We start from the raw sequence: 21,385 nt of genomic DNA, 5'->3' as shown, positions 1-21,385 counted from the left end.
TAGTTACTGCAGATTAGGCCTTGCGACCAGTTACGCATGATTAAAATTACTTCCCACATTCTCATTCACAGTACTTGTCCACCATTTAACATCTCGGCCAAGATGCTATGTCGTGCGCCCAACGTCTCGCCAGTAAGAACGACTCGAGGCAACAGGATTCTTCTGCGAACAAGCCTTTACGGTACAGCTCTCTTGAACAGGGACCCCGAGCGGCAAAGTCGCTCGACTTATATACACAACAGTATGCTAATTATCTCTCAGGGATTGATGGGGCATGGATCACCCCACTATCACCCCACTACTTGTCCTCCAGGGATTGGCGGAGAATGAATCACCCCATTAGCATGGTACCGCCCCTCATTAGCATATTAACGGTCAACTGACACCTGGTGCAAAAACCGCACATGTGCAGTACCGTTGTTCACCACTGGAGGGCGCCCTACATCTCATTATCGTATGGCCGCCCTAGCAAGGGGACAAGCCTGCACATGCGCAGTAAGTTGTCCACATCCAGACGAGGCTGGATGTCGGCGCCATCTTTGTTTCGCCTCGCGCTCTCTACAATGCTACACATGGGAAACAATCACTAACCTGTATATTTGGTATTGCAGACCCACGTGTGCATGAGCAAGTAAGGGAGTCGCAGTGAGAATCTACAGCTGCAGAGGCCTGAAAATGATTTACGAAGTTGTGAAATCATTAAAATATATGTTTGAAAATATACACTTCTTGTTGTAGACTTCCCACTGTACGCTCAACTATAAACATTGTCCCCTATGTCTCCCAAATTGGGAGGTTTGAAAAGTCTGCACATTTCCTTCCCAGGAGATATTAAAGGCAACGTCTTCATTCTAAGACATGATACCGAAAGAGTTATCATATTTTAAAGACAAGATCGCTGACTCCATGGGTGGTCTATGTAGGAGCTCTTTGGACTCTCTGCTAATCTGCTTTCAGGATTTATAATATTGTACTCTCTGATACAAAGTGTGGGGTGTGTTAAAGTATACAGTACACCACTTGGATACAGGTACAACACGGGTGCATGACCAACGTCTCTTGGCAGTAATACTGGACGTAGACTTTGGTTTTACCAGCTGCATGCCCTAGAGCTAATTCAAGGTTATTATCGTCGTGATATATAAGCAAAAACCTTTTGTGATAATGGAAAGTGAACAGGATGTGCAAACTGATAGATTAGCTCTCACTTGCTTCTTGACGGGTACCAGCACAGGAAAAGCCACTTAAGATATCGGTAGGTCTAAGCAAGTTGGAACATTGGCACTGCTGAATTGGGCAACGCTTCTTCAGACATAGTTCAGAGCTTCAGTGCACTCAGTACATGAAAGCAGCTGATATGATGACTTTTTTCCGGGCATTCCCAGGCACTAGAGTTTTTCTGTTAACCTCCTGCACTGCGTCATATTTATAAGAGATTTCCCTAACATTTATTTGGGATTTTTTTTTTCAGAGAATTCTAAGAACACACAGTTGTTCTATTGCCTTACTACATTTTGACCTTGTTCTTTCCCTACAAGTCTTTCATCTTCCAAGTCACATTTATTACCAACCAAAGTCATTGGAACACCGTCAGTGTCTTTAACCCGAAGAATCTGTTCTCTCAGATCGTGTAAGTCTTTTAAATGTGCATTGTGCTGTCTGTGATGGATTAAACCAAAGCAAAGCCTTGTCCAGTCTTTATGTACAAATCTCCAATTGGGTAAATTGTTCTGTACCTGCAGTTTCCAAGATTTCCAGCATACATTGTTGCATGTCTACGTGCAGAATCTCCTTATTGTACAGTCATATTTTTCAACAGAAATTCCTTGAACAAGCTATAGAGTCAGAGCCAACTTCCCAACATTTCCTAAGGTAAAATAACTAGCTAGTATTCATGCACGATATAAACTTATTACATTTACTACCCCTTGAGCTGTCACTGCGTCCCATCATCGCCCTTGCTGTGTTTCCTCCCCTTCTGGCCATTGTTCTCAATGCCTTGACCAGTCTTTGCCTCTGCCGCCGCCACCACCACCACCACCACCACCACCATCACTAACACCACCACCACCACCACCAACACCACCACCACCACCACCACTATCACCACCACCATCACTAACACCACCACCATCACTAACAACACCACCACCACCACCACCACCACCACCACCGCCACCACCACCACCACCACCACCACCACCACCACCACCACCACTGCCACTGCTGCACCACCATTACCACTGCAGCTCAGGCTGATTTTCATGCCTGACCCCTGGACCACGATTTTGCTTGGAGGAATTTGGACTTTGGGTTTCTAGGTTAGGAATGTGATAGAATGCTTTAAGAATGGTGCTCTGGGTGATTTGAACCATTAAAACCAAGAGATTTTACAAAAGAAAATGATTTTAGTATGTAGCCTACAGACTGTACTTGCATATTTTGTTGAAGAATGTGACTGCTTTTGGCCCTTGTCTGAAGAATCTGTTGGGAGCTAAATTGAAGAGTTTGGCAATAGTTGTATTGGCAGAGGAAATTTCAGAGCAGCCTAGTGTTGACTTTGTCGTACAGTTGTTAGTGTTCCCTCTTATGAAGATCTATAATGAAAAGGAGAAAACTCAGCAAAAAAAATACAAAATGTACAGTTCAGGAGTGAAAGGGGTGTCAGAAAGTAAAATGGAACTTAGTCCTGTGTTCAAGGAGATAAACAGGTTAAAGAAAATCCTGATGTTAAATTGTTAAATGTAATGAGGGGAACAGTGACCCCACCCAGCTAAGACCCCACCCAGCTAAGACCCCACCCAGCTAAGACCCCACCCAGCTAAGACCCCACCCAGCTAAGCTTTCAACTTGTGAAAAGGAATTAAATCAATCAAAACCAAGAGCTGGGATGGTGGCCCTGGCCTTTAATCCTGGCACTCAGAAAACAGGGGCAAGAGGATTTCAGAGTTTAAGGCCAGCCTGATCTACAGAGCAAGTTCCAGAACAGTCAAGCTTAGGCAGTGAAGGAAGCCATGGAAAACAGAACACTGGTGAAAGTGTCTTTGAATGAGGAGAGCGTGTTCTGGCCCCAGCAAGCAGCAGAACTTGGCAGCTCCAGCTTCTGTGCTTTTGGCTTTGCAGTCAAGGACAGAAGAAAGGACTTATGGATTCTCCCTCAGCAACTGAGCAAAGCCACTGATGCCAGGGGTATGTCAGGGGAAATTCCTGAATGGTGACTTAGAGAGGCCATTGTGTGAAGCTATAAAGGTGAACCATGGATTGCCTTGGAGACCACACAATGTTGGAGATGCCAGAGCCATAGGATCCACGCCACCGAGAGCTGCTATTATTAGGAAGTGGAACCAGCCCGAGAGAAAGAACGGTGTTGGAGTCCATACGGTTGAAAGTGGTTAGACATCTGAAGAGAGCTTTGACATCAGACAGGGAGATGCAGAGTTTGAAGTTTGACTAGCCAGTGTTCAGTCTTGCTTTGGTCTAGTATTTTCTTGTTATGCTACCTTTCTGTCCTTTTAAAATGGTAATGAATGTCCTCTATAATTGTATGTTGGACATATGTGATCTGCTTTTTTATTCTGACTTTACAGGCGACTGCAGTTAAGAGATTCCATGAGTCTCAGAAGAGACTTTATCCTTTTAAACAGTGCAATGCAGTGTGATAGACTATGGAGACCCTTGAAGTTAGACTAAATGCATTCTGCAGTATGATATGGCTAAAAGCCTATGGGGACCAGGGAGTGGAATGTGGTGGTCTGAACAAAAATGACTCCAGTAGGTCCTTAGGGTGTGGAACTATTAGGATGTAAGGTCTTGTTGGAGTAGGTGTGACTTTGTTGGAAGTGCATCACTGTCGGGTGAGCTTAAGGTCTCAGCTGTTCAATCTACTCTCAGCGTAGCAGTTTCCTCCTGCCTGCCAATCAAGATATGGGACTCTCACATCGTCTCCAGTACCATGTCTGCCTGTGTGCAATCATCCTTTCCCCCATGATGACAATAGACTAAACCTCAAAACTATAAGCCACCGCAGTTAAGTGTTTTCCCTTATAAGAAACCCTAACTCAGACATGGATCAGTATAAAATACGGGTTCAACATTTCGTTTCCATCTCTGTTTGTACTCTTCCAAACACATTACTCTTGACAGTCCACAGTTAGGAAAAAGCTTAACCAGCTCTTTGCATGACCCAATCCAGTTTGATGAGCCCATAAATAATTACTCCAGGACATAGACCAAGGTCTTTCCAATTCATAGTTTCTTTTTCTTCCTTCCTTCCTTCCTTTCTTCTTCCCTTCCTTCGTTCCTTTCTAATTTGATTTTAAAGTAAAGCAGAAGGTGATTTCAGTATGTTGAATTGCTACCATGTATGTTTAATAAATAATAATAGAAAATGCTTTGAATTAACTTGCAGGGTACATTTTACAATTAAATGGGTAAAATCTTTTGTCATTTACCTAAAGTTCCAGGTTTCTTTTATGTTTTTTAATATGGAAGATAAACTTAGTATTTGAAATATCCCTTTTCCCAATCATGTTCTCCAAGTTCATTAGCCTTATCATTTATTTTATATAAATGCTGTATCTTTCATCTTTACTCAAGTGTCTCTCATGCATTAGAATTAAGTTGTCAAGGAATGGGAAACTGTCACAGATGTCAGTATTTGGCAATATGCATTGTTAAAAGGTGTATGCTCCAACTCAGTGTACGTGGCTGTGTGCAATCTCATTGGGGAGAATGTTGTCCGTTCATCCCTACAATCTCTGCCTGAATGCTAGCTTCGATTTTTATAGCTTTTCTCCAGGATCACCCAATTTATCACAGTCTTCTACTTTCATATATAAATGGGGACCACACTGGTTTATGGTGTTAGAGTGCACACATTCAATGACAGCCAATTGAAGTAACTTACAATTGGGGCACTGTGTAGAGTTTAGGTTTCCAGCTCAAGTATCATGGCATAGTGGATTATCACTGAAGCAAAGCCACAGAGTACAGCCGCTGATATTCTTTCTTCCTTCCCACTCTTTAAGTCAAGTCTTTGCCAACCAGTCTCTCTGCGTAAGGCGGGGCATCAAATGTCAAGAGAACAACAGACCAGGAAGCTCGCCTTTGTTCCCATGTCTGCTCAGGACTCTGTGTTCACGCAGCAAGCCCTTGGCTCTGTGGCCTCCTGCCTACACTTCAAAGCTGAAGAGTCACCACAGTCTTAATGCCTTGAAAGATCAGAAGAACAGAGGTTGGCATCTTCAAGGCACCCACATCTGACATTGTTGCAGAATCAGTGGCTGGACAAAGGGAGAGCAAGAGTTTCCACTCCTTCTGAGTTGGAAAATTTAAAATCTTATTGTATTGCTTCTGTCTCCAGGCAAGCCATTTGTTTTCATATTCACTCTTACAATATGCATGGCGGGGGAAGAAGAAAAAGACCAAGAACATCTTGGAAATATGGTAACAGGGAAAGATGTCCCTCAGTCTCCATCATCAAAGTCCTTGATAGTGTGGAGCAAGAGTTTTCAGCACAAGTAACAACTGCTTGAGACCAATCTTTCATCCCTGACCAAATCTTACAGGTTTTAGGAATCTAACTAGAAACCCCATTCACAGGAAAAGGATCTGGACTAAAATCCCTTCTGGTTTTAACTTGTCAGATCATAGTTTCTTCCACAGAATCCCTGAAGTGGCTTCATATCTCTCTCTTGTCCAAAATAAATAAATAAATAAATAAATAAATAAATAAATAAATAAACAAACAAACAAACAAACAAACAAACAAACTTCCTTGAGAGTCACTAGAAAGGTAGAATGGTGAATGAACAATTTCTTGCTTCCTGTCCCTTGAGGAGTCAGTATTCACACTGGTTACATCCTACTCTTCCTTACTCCCCCCTGGGAAGCTGAAATCCCCTCCTGGATATGTCTTGTATCTTCTCAGTGCTCCTTCCTCGTCTACATACTTAAGCCTGTATTAAAATGCCATTAATACACTCCCAAGTGTACCACTGCAGCAGCTCTGCCTGAAACTCATTTCAGTATTGAAGCCATGAATCCTCATTTCTTTGGCTTGAGTTGAAGTCCTTAAAAATCTGGAAAAACTCAGGTTAGCGATGTCAACACCATGGCTACTATTGTCCTCCTTCACCCTGACCAAAGTGATAGCTAGATACGGAAGCTAAGTGCCAACTCTCGCTTTAATATCTGAACATGTGTATGCTCGCTTTGGATGTAGAGAGGCCTACCATCTTTCTTATTACTTGCATTTAACACTGATTAGTTTAGCTTTTCTGATGAAAGTATGAGCATTTTTATATGTGTATATATGTATGTGTATGTGGTTGTGTGTGTGTGTGTGTGTGTGTGTGTGTGTGTGTGTGTGTGTGTGTCTATAAGAGCGCATGTGAAGGAAGGCTAGAGTCCATCCTTGGGTGGCATTTCTCAGTCAAGGCACAATTATGTTATCTGAAACAGGATCGCTCCTTGGCCTGGAGCTCATTGAGTAAGCTGGTCTGGGAACTGAGTTAGTCCCAGGGACCCATCTCCCTGCCCGTCAGCAGTGCTGGCATCAAACCATGTGACACTGCTCAGCAGTTTTTATGTGAGATGTGGGTTTCCTGTGGAACTCAGGTCTTCCTGCTGCAAGGGAAACACTCTTATCTCCCCAGATAATTTACATATAGTATAGTGTTGGCCAGAATTAGATTCACAGAGACTCTTTTTCATTTTTTCTAATTTGAATTTTCCACCAGAAAAAAAGCACTTTCTGAAAATTAGATAATTTGTTAATGATTTTAATGTTTTTATAATGATTAGCCATTTCCTTTGATGTCTACATTGATCCCTTGAAAAATATTATCTTTCAGTATTTGAGCAACTGTATTAGTCAGGGTTCTCTAGAGTCCTAGAACTTATGAAAAGTCTCTGTATAGTAAGGGATTTGTTATGACGACTTACAGTCTGTAGTCCAACACCCCAAAATGGGCAGCTGTGAATGGGAAGCCCAAGGATCTAGTACTTGCTCAGTCCCACAAGGCGTAGATTCCAACCCATGTGCTGGCAAGAAAATGCAAGTAGGTGAAGAGTGAATCTTCCTTCTTCCACTGTCCTTATGTAGGTCTCCAGCAGAAGGTGTGTCCCAGATTAAAGATGTGTGCTACCACACCTGCATCTGGGACTTGTTTTGTCCCAGGCTGACCTTGAACTCAGAGCTTTCCTCGACTTAGTCTTTTGGGTTTCATAGCCACTATACCTCAAGATCTCCATGCCAAGATCCAGGTCAGAAACTTGTGTCTTCCAGCCTCAAGATCTGGATCAGAGGTAAGCCCTCCAATTCCGGATTGTAGTTTATTCCAGAAATAGTTAAGTTGACAACCAGGAATAGCCATTACAGCAACTATTCACAATAGAATTTCAGTGGCTCCTTAAATTCCCAAGGAAAAACTCTGCTTCTACCTACATGCCTGATCCACATATAACTAGATGCAAGGCTCCAAAAAAGATGGTGCTACTTCTCACTGTCAAGTCTCAATCTACTTCATGATTTCATGTTTGTGCATAATTATCCAATGTTCTTTAACATATTTTTGTACCTACCTGGTTAAAATAGTGCACACAGAGAAAAATGAGAGGAATTATCACAAGATAGTCTCATGATGGATAAATTCATCATGACTGAATTTCTCTTGTGCAGAGGCCATGGAGGGGTGCTGCTGACTGGCCTTCACATGGCATGTTCAGCCTGTTTTCTTAAAGAACCTAGGACCACAGCCACAAAGAATGGGATAAGTCTTTTCCCCTTGATCACTAATGAAGAAAATGCCTCACAGCTGGATCTCACGGAGGCATTTCTTCAACTGAGGCTCCTTCCTCTCTGAAGACTCTAGCTTGAGTTAAGTCGACACGTAAAACCAGCCAGTATGGTATGTCACTATAAAGAGTGGAAATCCTTTCCAGGTTAAGACTTCGATTCATCTTAGTAGAAAGTATTTTAAAGTATTCGTAGCTAAAACTCTGGCCAGCTCTGCTTGTTATCCTATAGTAGGAATTAACTGAAAATGATGAGTATCAGCCATGGCCAGTGGCCTTACCACAAGTCCTTCCTAAAGGTTGGGATGTTTCTCAGGTTATTACATATATTCTAATGCCCTCTGTAGGAAGTCATGGAATCAGAATGAGTCTCGTTTAAATGACCACATGGGCAGTTATTTTTGCTCTGCTGCACTAAAATTCCTTATTCAGGAAACTGGCAAATAAGCTATATATTTGTCTCCGTGGTTTGGTGGAAATTGTAGGATTATGTAATTCTGATAGTAAGATTTTTATGCATGTATGTATTTATATACACATATGTATATATATATATGTACACATTTATATATGTAGGGTCTCACATTTAGGGAGAAAATAAGTAGATGCATTAGAACAAAATCAGTTGGAGTAGAAAGCAAGCAGCTAGAGGTATATCTTACTACCGAGAACCACAAATAGCACCCAGGGCCAGAGCCAAGATGCTCGGCAAGTCAGCATGCTGACCCTGATCTCTTGAGTCCAGTCTCTGGCATCCACATGGAAGGAGACAGCCAAATCTTGCAAGTGGTTGTGATCTTCATTTGTGTATGTGTGACACGCATACACATTGATCACACACATAAGTAGATATTAAATAAGTACCAAGGAAAGAAGTGTACCATATGAAGACATGGGCACTGTGTTTACATTAATTCTATAAATTGTAGGGCGTCCACATTTAAAGGTGAAGTAGAAACAGAGAGACTGTCATTCTCAGGCTTGAGGTCTCCCTGCTTATATCTCAGCTACTTTTAAGCAGTTTTCACTAAGTTCCCGTGGGGTCTTGGAAACAAGGCCTTTGTTCACAGACTGTGTTGAGTTTTTTCGGCGGTTTTAATGGAATTGTTTTTCGGATGAAATTGTGTTAGCTGCAGTTTGCATCAGCACTCAAGATAATTCGTGACCTAACAAAGATCTTTATTAGTGAAAATATGACAGTTTGCAATTACGATGATAATTCACTTAAAAACGAGATATGAAAGAGTCTTACACGGGAAGTTGCCCAAATATCTTTATTTTACTCTGCAGAGGCCATGGATAATCAAGCAACATCTGTGTCATAATCAACAATTTAAAATAGACTTTATCTTCACAATGCATAGCAAAACAAACATGATTTTTTTATTAATTTTAGTATAAATACTGAAGTTAAACGCTTTATAGATTTCTTTTGCTTATCCCTCCAAATGAGTTAAGGAGAATAGAAAATATAGCACTAAATTAAATAGTTCTTTAAAACATATTTGCTGATAAATATTTTACATATATTAAATTAACTGTAAAACATACACATTCCTTCATATACATATGAGCTTTGTAAAGAATAGGCATACTCTTTTCAATGTAAACTTTTAAAATATATTTTAAAAATAAGAGTACGTTTTCTAATATAGTGGCGAGGATGTCTGATGTCTTGTTCAATATAGCATCAAGCCTGTCTGACGTCTTTCTATTCGACAGATGTTTTCCTCATTTTATCAGCCAGTTCTGTTCTTACTTCAATGTGTTTTTCTAAGTTTTGCACTTCATGTGGAAGATTGAGGTCCCAAATAGACAAACAAGATTGTATCTCTGTAAGAAGAAGACAAGTAATATTTCAACAATACACTATGAAACATTTTTATTTATTTATATTATGTTCTGAACAAATGCATACGCATAGGTTCAGCCTAAACAATGTGCCGAGTTATTCCTGACATTAAGAAGCTCCGAAATTTCAAGAAGAACATTTTATAACCTAGCACCTCATTTACTGAAATAGAATTATTTTAAATATTGTTCAATATTGGACATCATAGAGATAGCCCTATGAAAATAAGCTGTGAAAATATTACACTCAATTTTAACTTGAGTCACTAAAATTTAATTTTGGAATTACATTTTGCATTTTAGAGCATGAGTTGAGTTGCTGATGGGAGCCAATGAGATGACTCAGCAACTAAAGGTGCTTGCGGCAAAGTCAAAGGATCGGAGTCGGAACTCCAGGACCCGCACGGGGGATGATAGCGCCAATTTCGTCATGTTGTTCTCTGACCTTCACATATACACTGTAATGCATGCACCCAAACATCTAGTGCACACAGGTATGTGCGTGCACACACATATATATACATACACATACACACACACACAGAGACACATTACACACACACACAGAGACACACACACAGACACACACACACACAGAGACACACACACAGACACACACACACAGACACACACACACACAGACACACACACACACACACAGAGACACACACGTAGACACACACACAGACACACACACACACAGACACACACAGAGACACACACATAGAGACACACACACAGCCACACACACACACAGACACACACAGAGACACACACACAGACACACACACACAGATACACACAGAGACACAGACACACACACAGAGAGAGACACACACACACACAAGCAATAAAAGTTTATGAAGACATTGCTGAGCGTTGAATGTGTTACACGAGCCATCAGCCTACAGTGCACACAGTGTGCTGCCCCTCTAGGCCACATGTTCTTTACCACAGAGAATGATGTCAGTGTTACCTTTTTGTTCTTGGGTTCCTTCTGTACTCTTCCGCTTGTACCCCAAAACCAGCATGACATTTTTAAGGCTTCCTTTACCAAAACAAAACATAGAAAGTTTCTGTTAAAATAATGCATTACGTTCAACTTTAAAAAGTTCAGCTATCCACATCTTAAACACAAATACACTGGACCTGAGTTGCCACTGATACTTTTCCTTTCATTTCCTTTCCTTTTTAGAATTTTTTTTTATGTTTTGTATGTAAGTACACTGTAGCTGTCTTCAGACACAGTAGAAGAGGGCATCAGATCCCATTACAGATGATTGTGAGCCACCATGTGGTTGCTGGGAATTGAACTCAGGACCTCTGGAAGAGGGGTCAGTACTCTTAACCACTGAGCCATCTCCCTAGCTTGACACTGCTACTTTTTAAGGTCACACTTCAGTTATATAAAACCCTCCTCAACAGAGCAGCAATTTTAAAAGAAAACCTGGGCTAATTATAAGAATGGGAGACAACGCTTAACCTTTGTTACATGATGGTTTGATATTTACACTTAATTCCTCCCCAGGGCTAGAACATTAGATGAGAAGAAGCTCAGGAAAGTACACTGGGCAAACGGAGGCATAAACATGAGGTACCTGGAAAGCAGGGTGGGTAGACAAACCGAGAGCCTATATAGCACGTGTCTCTCATGACTCATATGCTAACTGTGTATGCTGGATCTTTGGCAGGGTCCTAACAATATGGTCTGGATGAAAACAGGCAGACCCTTCCAATCTACATGGAATTTATGCCCTAATAAAGATCCAGTCATTAAGGGAGATCAAAACTACCCAATGTTAGGTCGGGATGGCTTTCAAAAACCTAAAGAAGGACCTCAGCTTCAGCACCACCAGCTTCTTTGAGGTATAAAACAGGAGCTACTGCATCAAAAAGCGAGACTTGGCAGACTGACGTGACTAATTAAGAAAAAGAGCCACACACGTGCCAGTGCTTCAGGGAGGAGAGAGCCCTTCGAGAGACTCCACTTTCCTGAGTCAGAACTAATAGCAAAAGTGCCCAGTCATGGAGACAGACAGAAACCTGAAACACGGGTCATAGGTAGTGAATGTTGTAACTCACCTTGACTTTAAGATCACTCACAACTCACTGTACTTCTGACGTGCTAACCAACCCCTTAAACCCCAAAATGCACACAAGCCAAGGGTGAGAATTTAACACACTTGGTAGATAGTGGCTGTGGCTATGATAGCCGTGATATCTCCTTTCTCAGTTGTTTAACACATAAATGACAGTTTACAATCCCAGACACACCTAATTCTAGTTCATGCGTGCAGCTCAGTTATCCATAGATGGAAAGGCCAGGCCAGGCAGGGGAACCTCCTTTCGATGCTAAATTTATTCCTCTTATGATGAGTGCTTCCCTTCCCGCTTGTTAAAGTTTCACAAGCCTGCTTTTGGGGTGCTACACCCTACTGAAATATTGTGTGCATACATGGGCTGATTACTGTTTCCTAAATAAAATTGTTCATCAAAGGAAGATACCAAAACATTCCTTTGTGGGAAATCTAGTCCACATGGTAGTGGACATTGGAGTGGAAAAAATAAAACTTACAAGTCAGCAAAGCTTGCCGACTGGGGTTCATTGTGCATTGCTCTAAAAGATTAAATTTATTTAAAGAGGAAGACCCAAGCAGGAGGCTGACATGGGTGTGAAACTTACACTAAGCTCAAAAGAAACATTCACTTGACTTAATTTGATGAAAAGTGAAATAAACACAGTAGGTGCTTTCTCTTTTGCCTTAGATATAGTGAGAAGAGCTCTTGAGAGCTAAACTGGCTGCATCTGAGGTTGCCTGCCTCTCTGATGAGAGCATCTATCCCAGTGTTGACTGGCCCTACTCAGAGGTAGTTAGCCTAGTGTGGGCTTCATCCTGTGACCCTTGAAAGCACTACAATGGCCTCAGAAACTCTCCTTAAAGAGACCTTTGTCATCATAACAAGTATGGGTTTATCTAAAGGAAAGAAACTTGCCTAACTGAGCTGTGGCCATGGCTCTCACGGAATCACAGAAATTGTGGATGGTGCGGATGACTCGCCGTGTAGAAAGATCCAGGAGTAAGATGTGGCCTCCTCCAGTTCCGATCCAGAGAGCTGTGTTCTTCTGCAGGCAGAGTGCCTTCACCCTCCCAGAGTAGGACAGCTTGTGCTTCGAGTCCTTGTTTATTTTCACCATCACCTCCCTGGAAGCGTAAAGAATGTGTTCATTCACAGTTCTATCAGCACTAAGAGACTTGACAGATCTCCCTAGGCGTGTACAGCCCGCTAACACTTTAAAACACGAAGGTGGCAAGGCAGTAGTCATCTCGGAATTCTGAACACAGGTTGCCTGGCTTCGGTCCCCAGCATCACAGGACTTGTAATTCTTTATTTAAAAACAGCACAACAATTTCCAGGAAGCTTCCAAGCATCCTCCCTCTAACTCTAAATGGCCTGTTGTAGTTATGTAATGTAAATTCTGTGTCAATGGCTTTTATGCTGTATTGTTTAGGGATTAAGGACAGGAACCAGAGCCTGCACATACATATTCAGTAAACATGCAAGCCTTAGGGTTCTGCCCTGGGAGGGACTCCTGGAAAATTGGGGGATGGTTCTATGCTCTGCATAGAGTTAATGCCTACAGAGCTCAATTGTTTAACACAAGAAACCAGGAAGTAGCACATTCCATTGTTTTTCTCAAAGCACAAGTGATCCATGATATGAACTATTGCAATAACCTCTCAACTGTAGGAAACCCTCAAGTGAATAAGAAGGATATTCACTCCTTTGTGAGGAATATCGTAACTTGTAAATATTTACTCTAAATATAATGAGATTTCCCAGTTTTAATCCAAAGTTTCAATGCTCTCTGTGAAATCCAAAAATTACAAAAGAAAAAGAGCCACTAATAGTCAAAGATATATGGAGAGATGATCTAGCTGGTGTACGTACAGATTATATATAGAGAGAGACACGATACAGAGTTATAATGTGTGTGTATGGAAATATATAGGATGTGCTAACAAAGAATAAACTTTCTCCGAAAACAATTTCCCTAGAAGACAGGAATGAAGAAGGAGAAATAATTCCTTTCTCTATGGATCCTGACTTATAAAACCCGAGGTAAAGTAACCAGTGCATTTACTTTAAGAAGTGCACACAGTCTATTAGTTCACAGAGTTTTTCTGTCTTCTTGTCCCACACCTCTACGACAGGGCTGTTTTTCTTGGCAATATAAAGCGCTGTGTCCACTGCCACCGCTATGATGTTAGAATCGCTGAACGCTGAGTAAGAAAACCTAGGGCGGGAGAAAGGTAGAAAAAATATATTCAGAAAGTTAATGCTACCTTCAAAATCAAGCAAGTTATGCTACTGTAATTATAACATATTTTTTCCTCAACCACATTGAATGACTGCTGTTTAACCCATTTGGGTTAACTGTAGTTTTGTTTTGTTTTGTTTTTTTCCTGTACTTGACCATAGAATAAACAATATTACTCATGTTCACTTCCGGGTTGATTTTGCAGTTTAGGTCTATCTGATTCTGTATGGAATTTTACACTACCTCTTAAATTCTAGAATAAATATAGTGCCTGAAAATTTTAGACATTTCAACAGAATTCTCGTTGTCGTGAATATTTGGAAAACTGACAATGAACTATTTGTGCCTAGAATTAAAAAGATGTGGAAATAGATCATAGTGTCAATGTCTCCAAACACAAAAGAAGCCCATAGCTTTGTAAATGTATGTCAGTCAAATATGAAAAATCAGACCTACCACATAGAGTCAAATGAGTACGTTTACAGAGCTTTCGAACCTAGAAACTCGCTATTTATTCTCTTTGAAAACAGAAGAAAACAGAGAGCATTTTCGACTACCGCTCTTCTAACCTTAGAACATAGGCGCCATATGTAACTCACGGATTAGAGACTATGGCTCGGTGTGCACGGCAAGCTTCAGGCTCATTTTTGAGGTTTCACCTAAATGTCAGCTTCTCTGGAATTCTTCGCTGATCTCTGGGTGACAATTGGCCAGCTGTTTCCTTCCTCCTAATTGCATATTGTAATCTCTCTCATAGTACTATTAAGTGTAAAGTCTGACTAATTAGTGTGTCCCCCACACTGGACTGTCAATAGAATTCCTAAAACCAAACTCCACATCCTTCCTATATGCCCACAGTTCAGTACAGCATTACCACACGTAGCTGAGTGTCTTTCTGTGATAACCCATTTGTTCAGTGAGGGGACAGGAGGCTGGATCAACAAATGGTGAACTAGCAAGGTGAATGGTCATCTGGAAAACGTCCCAGTCTATCCTCTGACTGTTCCACATCCTACAACTCCTCCCCACCCCCCCCTCCCCGTCTCCACGAGGATGGGAAGGTGAAAATGTCACTTCCTGCCAGAGAGCCATTGTTTTCATTGATTTTGCTGAGGTGTTTGCTGTGTCTAGTATAAAGACTTCCATGAACATGTACACAGGGTTTCAGGACTATGAAACAGTTTTGTGTGTTGTCTTGCTTGATCCTTAACCATAAAATTACATCCCTACAGGCGTAATTTAGTGCTGGAGAAGTCACCTAGCATTCACAGGGCCCCACATTCTGTCCTAGCGTAATAAATGCAAATGAATTTATTTTAAAAACGAATCCCAATGCATAGAAATGCAAAAAGTAATCTTACAAATGGTAAACAATTTACCCCAGGCCACCATGATGGCTGACATGTTGCAGAATCCAAAACAAATCTCATAGGCTCTAAAAGCAGACATTTTTTCAGTACTACCTATGTCTTCTAGTCACCTAAGGCAGCAGTAACTACAGGGTCCTGGTGGTGGCGCTGTCCCAGGTTAGTTCTCTGACCTCTGTGTCCAGTAAACACTCTTTTAGAACAAGGCGACTGTTTCCCCATGCCTTATGTGATGTAGAAAAATGAATCCCTGAGTGAGGCTGATCTTCATGGCTGTTTTCCAGTAACCATCCACACAAGGTATCAACACATAGCCATGATGCCATCAAATGCTCTATATCAAATGGATGTCTCTGCTTCTAAAATATTTAAGGATTGTATAATTCTATAAAAAGTGAAAATTATAGAAAATGGAGGCTATCCAAATACATACACATGCTAGTAGACACATCCATAAATATAGAAAAATACCTCTCATCTATACTGACTTGTAACGTACCATAATATATACCCAAAGGCCGATTATGTTTTCGAGTCATCTAATACCATAATAAAGTAAAGCATTGAAACGAAAGCCCGACCCTCGGCATGAGGCTGACTGAGCTACCTAGCAATTTTTGATCACAGCTCATGGAGAACCACTGTGAACAACGGAATTAAGCTATTACATTAAAAAGCAATAGGGTCTCTGCTATGAAGGAAAGGCCTGGAGCAGTGAAAGTGAAAGACCCACCCCATGAGTCTTAACTCAGAGTTGCAACAGGCTTGAACGAGCCCAGGCACGCCCAGATACCTAGGGCCGAGTCACAGTGAAAACTAACAGACCATAAAAGGAAAGGAATGCAGAACAGACCAGGAGTACCACTCACAGGCCACCTGGCAGGAAGAGATAAGCCCCCAGCCCCCGACATCCAGGACGCCCCAAACCTGCCAATGTGTGTAGCTATACCTTATTACCTCATCATGTGAAATAGCCAATCATATGTGAACATGTCTATGTGCCTCGTTTGAATCCACCAATCCCCGTAACTATGCATCTGCTTCTGTACGCCCGCTTCTGCTTCCCCAATCCCTATAAAAGCCCCATGCTGGAGCTGCTGGGCGCGCAAGTCCTCCGAAGAGACTGTGTGCCCGCAGGTACCTGTGTTTTCCAATAAACCCTCTTGCTGATTGCATCCGAGTGGACTCGGCTCGGTCATTGGGCGCTTGGGACTCCTCCTGAGGGAAAGGTCCTCTCTGGGGGTCTTTCATTATGGGGGCTCGCCCGGGGTTTGGAGACCCTCTGCCCAGAGACCACCGACCACCCACCGGGAGGTAAGCCGGCCGGCGTTTGTCTTGTCTGTTGTGTCTTGTCCTGTGAACGATCGATCAATAGGCTCAGATCTGGGGACTATCTGGGCGGGCCAGAGAAGGAGCTGACGAGCTCGGACTTCTCCCCCGCAGCCCTGGAAGACGTTCCAAGGGTGGTTGGAGGAGAGGGAGATCCGGATCCGTGGCACCTCCGTCCATTTTCGGAGGGATCCGCACCCTTGATGACTCTGTCTGAATTTTATTGGAGTAGAGGATCCAAGACCCTCGCTGACTCCGTCTGAATTTTTGGTTTCAGTTTGGTACTGAAGCCGCGCGGCGCGTCTGCTTGTTACTTGTTTGACTGTTGGAATTGTTTGTCTTCTTTGTGACCTGACTGTGGTTTTCTGGACGTGTTGTGTCTGTTAGTGTCTTTTTGACTTTTGTTTCGTGTTTGAATTTGGACTGACGACTGTGTTTAAAATCTTGGACCGACGACTGTGTTTGAAATCATGAAACTGTTTGCTTTGTTCGTTTTACTTGGTCCCCTTAACGCTTAGTGAGTAAGAAACTTAATTTTGTAGACCCCGCTCTAGTGGCAGTGTGTTGGTTGATAGCCAAAGTTAATTTTTAAAACATAGTGTTTTGGGGGTTGGGGATTTAGCTCAGTGGTAGAGCTCTTGCCTAGCAAGCGCAAGGCCCTGGGTTCGGTCCCCAGCTCTGAAAAAAGGAAAGAAAAACAAAACAAAAACATATAGTGTTTTATCTGTGCTTATGCTCGCAGCCAGCTGTGATGAACTGGGAAAGATTTAAATTTTCCTTGGGAGTAAGGAATCTTAAAGGTGGAGTTTCAGCCGGTATGGCACTTAGTGCGTAGCTGCCTAAAAGATCAGAAATGCTGTTAACAGGCTATAAAAAAGGGACAGGCTGTGTTAGAAATGCTACAGGAAGAATGATCTAAAAGGGCTGAGAGCTAAGTGGGGCTATAAGGAAAACAAGAACAGGAAAGGAATTTCTGACATTTGCTCACAGTAGGAGAGCGCTCATTTAGAGAAGTTCTTTAAGGAAGCCTGCCTTATCTGCTGTCCTTATTCCAAGGGAGGAGTCAGTCTCCAACATTAAATTACTTTTCTCGCTGATCATCATTAACATGGAGAGTGCCTTTGGTCCTATCCCCACAGCAGCCAGTTCCTGCCCCTATGGTTAAAATGCCCCAGGTTGGGGGACAAAAAGAGCCCCTAAAATAGTTTCAAAGAATCTACAACTGTGAAGAACTTTGTTTTGCCAGTCAGGATTAATGTTTTCTTTTCCATGGGCCTATAGCCCACTGAGACAGTTTGGTAAAGGGCTGTTACTAAAGTCCTGAAAGCCCCAGGTGAACTGGTTACAATTCTTTTGTCAGCTGCTTAGTATTTAGCACCCAGGTTCTAACCATCTCTCCATCCTTTTGTTATTAGTTGTTACTAGAAGCCTAGTGTCATTTGGAGGCTGGTTCTCTTGAGAGGCAAAGCCACCAAGCTGACACTGAAGGGAGGTAGGTACTCCTTAAGGGAAAATCTAAGCCCAGAGAGACAGCCAGTAACAGCTAGGCTGCCTCTCTGCTCGCCTTTCTGTTTCATAGACAAAGCTTGTGCTTATATTTACAGTGGCCTTTTTGTCCAAAAAAAAGGCCTCCTGGTTTAGCTGTGTGACTAAATGCTATTTGTCCTCTTCAGTGGACCTCTCTCCTCTAGATTCCCTTCTTGTTTTCTCACCATCCCACGTGAGATGCTTGTTAGTAACTGTTACAGGTCTTCTTTACCACCGAGGAAAGACAGAATCCTACTAGAGGCCTGAAAGAATGTTCCAGACATGGCTAGAAGGCCCTCACTTGTGCCTGCTCTCTTCAGATGCCTGAAGGTAGGGAGTGCCAGGTCTGCCCCCAGGCTCCAAGGGTGGGTCTCCTAGGGGCTGGAAAATGCCCCACCAATCTGGCTAAGATAAGGAAAGGGTATGAAGAGAAAGTTACAGAAATTTGAAGGGTTAAGCTAAGTTGCTGAGAGTTAGTATAAGTTACAGAGAAAGTAAGGTTAAACAAAGAGAAAGAGAAAAGAAGGTAAAAAGAGCAGAAAGCTAGGGAAGAAAAGAGACAAAAAGAAGAGGAAGCTAGAGAGCTAAAGAGAGATAAAAGACAAGAGAGGAACATATACTGGCCACAGTAGTTAGGGAACCTAAGAAGACAGTACCTGGCAACAGAAGAGAATTCCTGGCTAAAGATCAGTGTGCCTAATGCAAAGGAAAAAAAAGACACTGGGTCAGGGACTGCCCCAGAAAGAACAAGAGGGGACACTGGAGAGCCTCTCGGTCCTGGAGTGCTGGCTATGTGCAGAGATAGGAGGGAAGCCTGCCCAGTTGTTTTATGGATACAGGGACCCAATGCTCTGTGCTCCTATGCTCCAGTGGGCCAGTATCCAAAGACCTTGGGTACAGGGGCCTACTGGCAACAAACAATACTTATGGACTGCCCGAAGAACAGTGGACCTTGGCGTGGGCCGGGTAACCCACTAGTTCATAGTCATCCCTGACTGCCCCCATCCCTTGCTCATGAGAAAATTGCTCCCCAAAATGGCTTGCGTGGGCTGAAATGGCTGGGTGAGGCCATGTGTATGCATATCTACAGACTGTGTATGCGGAGCTTAAGACCTGTCTCAGTGCACCAGTACCTGATGCTGGGAGATGAATGGCTTAGCGCTGTTCTACTTGGAACATATCACTCCTGCCAGCCGGGCACTAACAATTATCACCCAATCCAGGACTTAAACTGTGATAGAGTGGCTGATGTTTGCCTTTGAATAGAGTGTCCCAAAAGATGGGACCACTGGTCAGCTGCCATGGACTAGATTCTCCACCTGTTGGGGGCAATCTGGTCACCTTGCTGCCCAATCCTGACCTGGAGCCACCACAGCACGAGTGTCAAGCACTGGCAGAAGCCCATGGGTGGAGGAAAGACCTCTGCGACTGGCTGATTGACCCCTGCTGAAAGCCGAGGCTACCTTGTCCACAGACGGGAACAGTTCTCTTCATGAAGGTCAGAGATAGGTGGGTGCTGCCATGGTGGACAACACAATGTCATCTGGGATGGCTGAACCTCTACCCCCCCCAGTACATCAGTGCCGCAGATGCCTTTGCCATCTCTTGGATGCCCTGGTGAAGCCAACAACTGTGAGTACTATTCATTGCTCAGGATATCAGGAGGGAAGAGATTCAGTGGCATTGGGCAGTAACAAAGCAGATAAAGTGGCTCGGGAAATGGCTATGCAGGAGCCTATCCTGGTTGCAGGCCTGCAAGAGACAGCCACTGAGAACTAGGATCGGACTAAGGGATGGCCTCACTTAGAAAAGGCCCAAATTGCTTAAAAGATAAAGGACAATGGCACACTTGTGGGGGAAGCTATACTCCCCAGAGAACAAAGAAAAGACTCACTTTGCCAAATACAGAAATGGACTCATTTAGGAGATAAAAAGTTTGTCCAAGTAGTTAAGTGTATGTAATAGACTTTAAGATTTTAGCCAGAGAGGCAGTAGAAAGTATAAGGTATGTCAATAAGTGAATGCTTAGCAAGCAAACAGGGCAAAGAGACCTAGAGAGTTTGGTGAAAAGTCGAAGTGAACTTCACTGAGATAAAACCAGAAAAATATAATCACAAGTATCTCCTAGTGCTTGTAGATACTTTTTCAGGAATAGATAGAAGCTTTCCTCACCAAACAAGAGACGGCCTCTGCAATCATCAAGAAGATACTGGAAGAAATCTTCCTCCGATTTGGAATGCCCAAGGTAATCTGGTCAGACAACGGCCCTACTTTCGTTGCCAAGGTAAGCCAGGGTGTGGCCAAGTATTTAGAGGTCGATTGGAAATTAAATTGTATTTACAGACCTCAAAGTTCAGGACAGGTAGGGTAAATAAATAGAACTCTAAAAGAGACCCTGACCAAATTAACCATGGAGACTGGCACAGACTGGGTGACACTCCTTCCCTCTTGCTCTCTTCAGAGCAAGAAATACCCTCCCAGATTCAGCCTTACCCCCTTTGAGATCTTAAATGGGGCCTCAGTCCCCCTGACTGTATTAGATGATGTTACTGAACCAACATGTCATAGTGCCATAGTAATAATGATTTGTGTGCTAGGCTAAAAGACCTACAGGTGATACAGAAAGAAATCTGCTCAGAGCTGGCAGCAGCCTATGCCCTGGGGACCCCTGAGACATCTCACCAGTTCCAGGTCGGAGACTCGGCTACATACGATGGCACCGAACCCAGATACTCACTGGAAAGGACCGTACCTGGTGCTGCTGACCACCCTGACAGCCATCAACTCTCAGCCCTCACCAGCCGTGTACTAGCTGTTGGGGCTGAGAGCTGGGACCTAGAGGGAAAATCAGATCTTCAAAAAGCTCCCTAGACTTAATTTCATGTTTGCCCCGGGTTTTATCAAGATAGGTGTGGGGATAGGCTTGATTTCTATTACAAATGATGTAACATTGCATATGTTAGTACTCCTAACACTTCTTGGGACTGTGCCTCAGGGATCACAATCTGTACAAGTTTAGAAGTTCTAAAAGCTAGTCATGACCTTGGTGTGCAGGTTTAGATAGTGTCCAGATTGGAATCCTGATGCTAGAGACTTAGTAAGAAAAAAAAAAAAAAGAGTTGAGAATTACTTAAGGCTATCTAGGTGCTGCAAGGGCAGCACAAGGACATCTGCCATTGCCCTGCAATGCAAG

General features: G+C 42.8%; 1 protein-coding gene and 1 pseudogene across 3 annotated transcripts in view; both read right to left on the bottom strand.

Annotated features, from left to right (window-relative positions):
* Positions 1-1,335: 1,335 nt before the first annotated feature.
* Rap1b-ps4 (RAP1B, member of RAS oncogene family, pseudogene 4) lies at positions 1,336-1,950 on the bottom strand (annotated as a pseudogene).
* Positions 1,951-9,057: 7,107 nt separating this feature from the next.
* Lrrk2 (leucine-rich repeat kinase 2) overlaps positions 9,058-21,385 on the bottom strand; it is a 160,989-nt gene continuing 148,661 nt past the window's right edge. For 2 of the 3 annotated variants that reach the window (XM_063263367.1, XM_063263368.1), the window contains 4 exons: positions 13,793-13,945; positions 12,639-12,851; positions 10,625-10,692; positions 9,058-9,630 (listed from right to left, as the gene is read on the bottom strand). In XM_063263367.1, coding sequence (XP_063119437.1) covers positions 9,509-9,630; positions 10,625-10,692; positions 12,639-12,851; positions 13,793-13,945 — 556 coding nt within the window. In that variant the 3' untranslated portion in view covers positions 9,058-9,508. Of the gene's footprint in view, positions 9,631-10,624; positions 10,697-12,638; positions 12,852-13,792; positions 13,946-21,385 lie in introns of all 3 variants that reach the window. The other variant, NM_001191789.2, reaches the window with a different exon arrangement.

The sequence above is a fragment of the Rattus norvegicus genome, chromosome 7 (genome assembly GCF_036323735.1).
Source record: "Rattus norvegicus strain BN/NHsdMcwi chromosome 7, GRCr8, whole genome shotgun sequence".
Lineage (NCBI taxonomy): Eukaryota > Metazoa > Chordata > Mammalia > Rodentia > Muridae > Rattus > Rattus norvegicus.
This window is presented reverse-complemented; position numbering and strand designations above follow the sequence as displayed.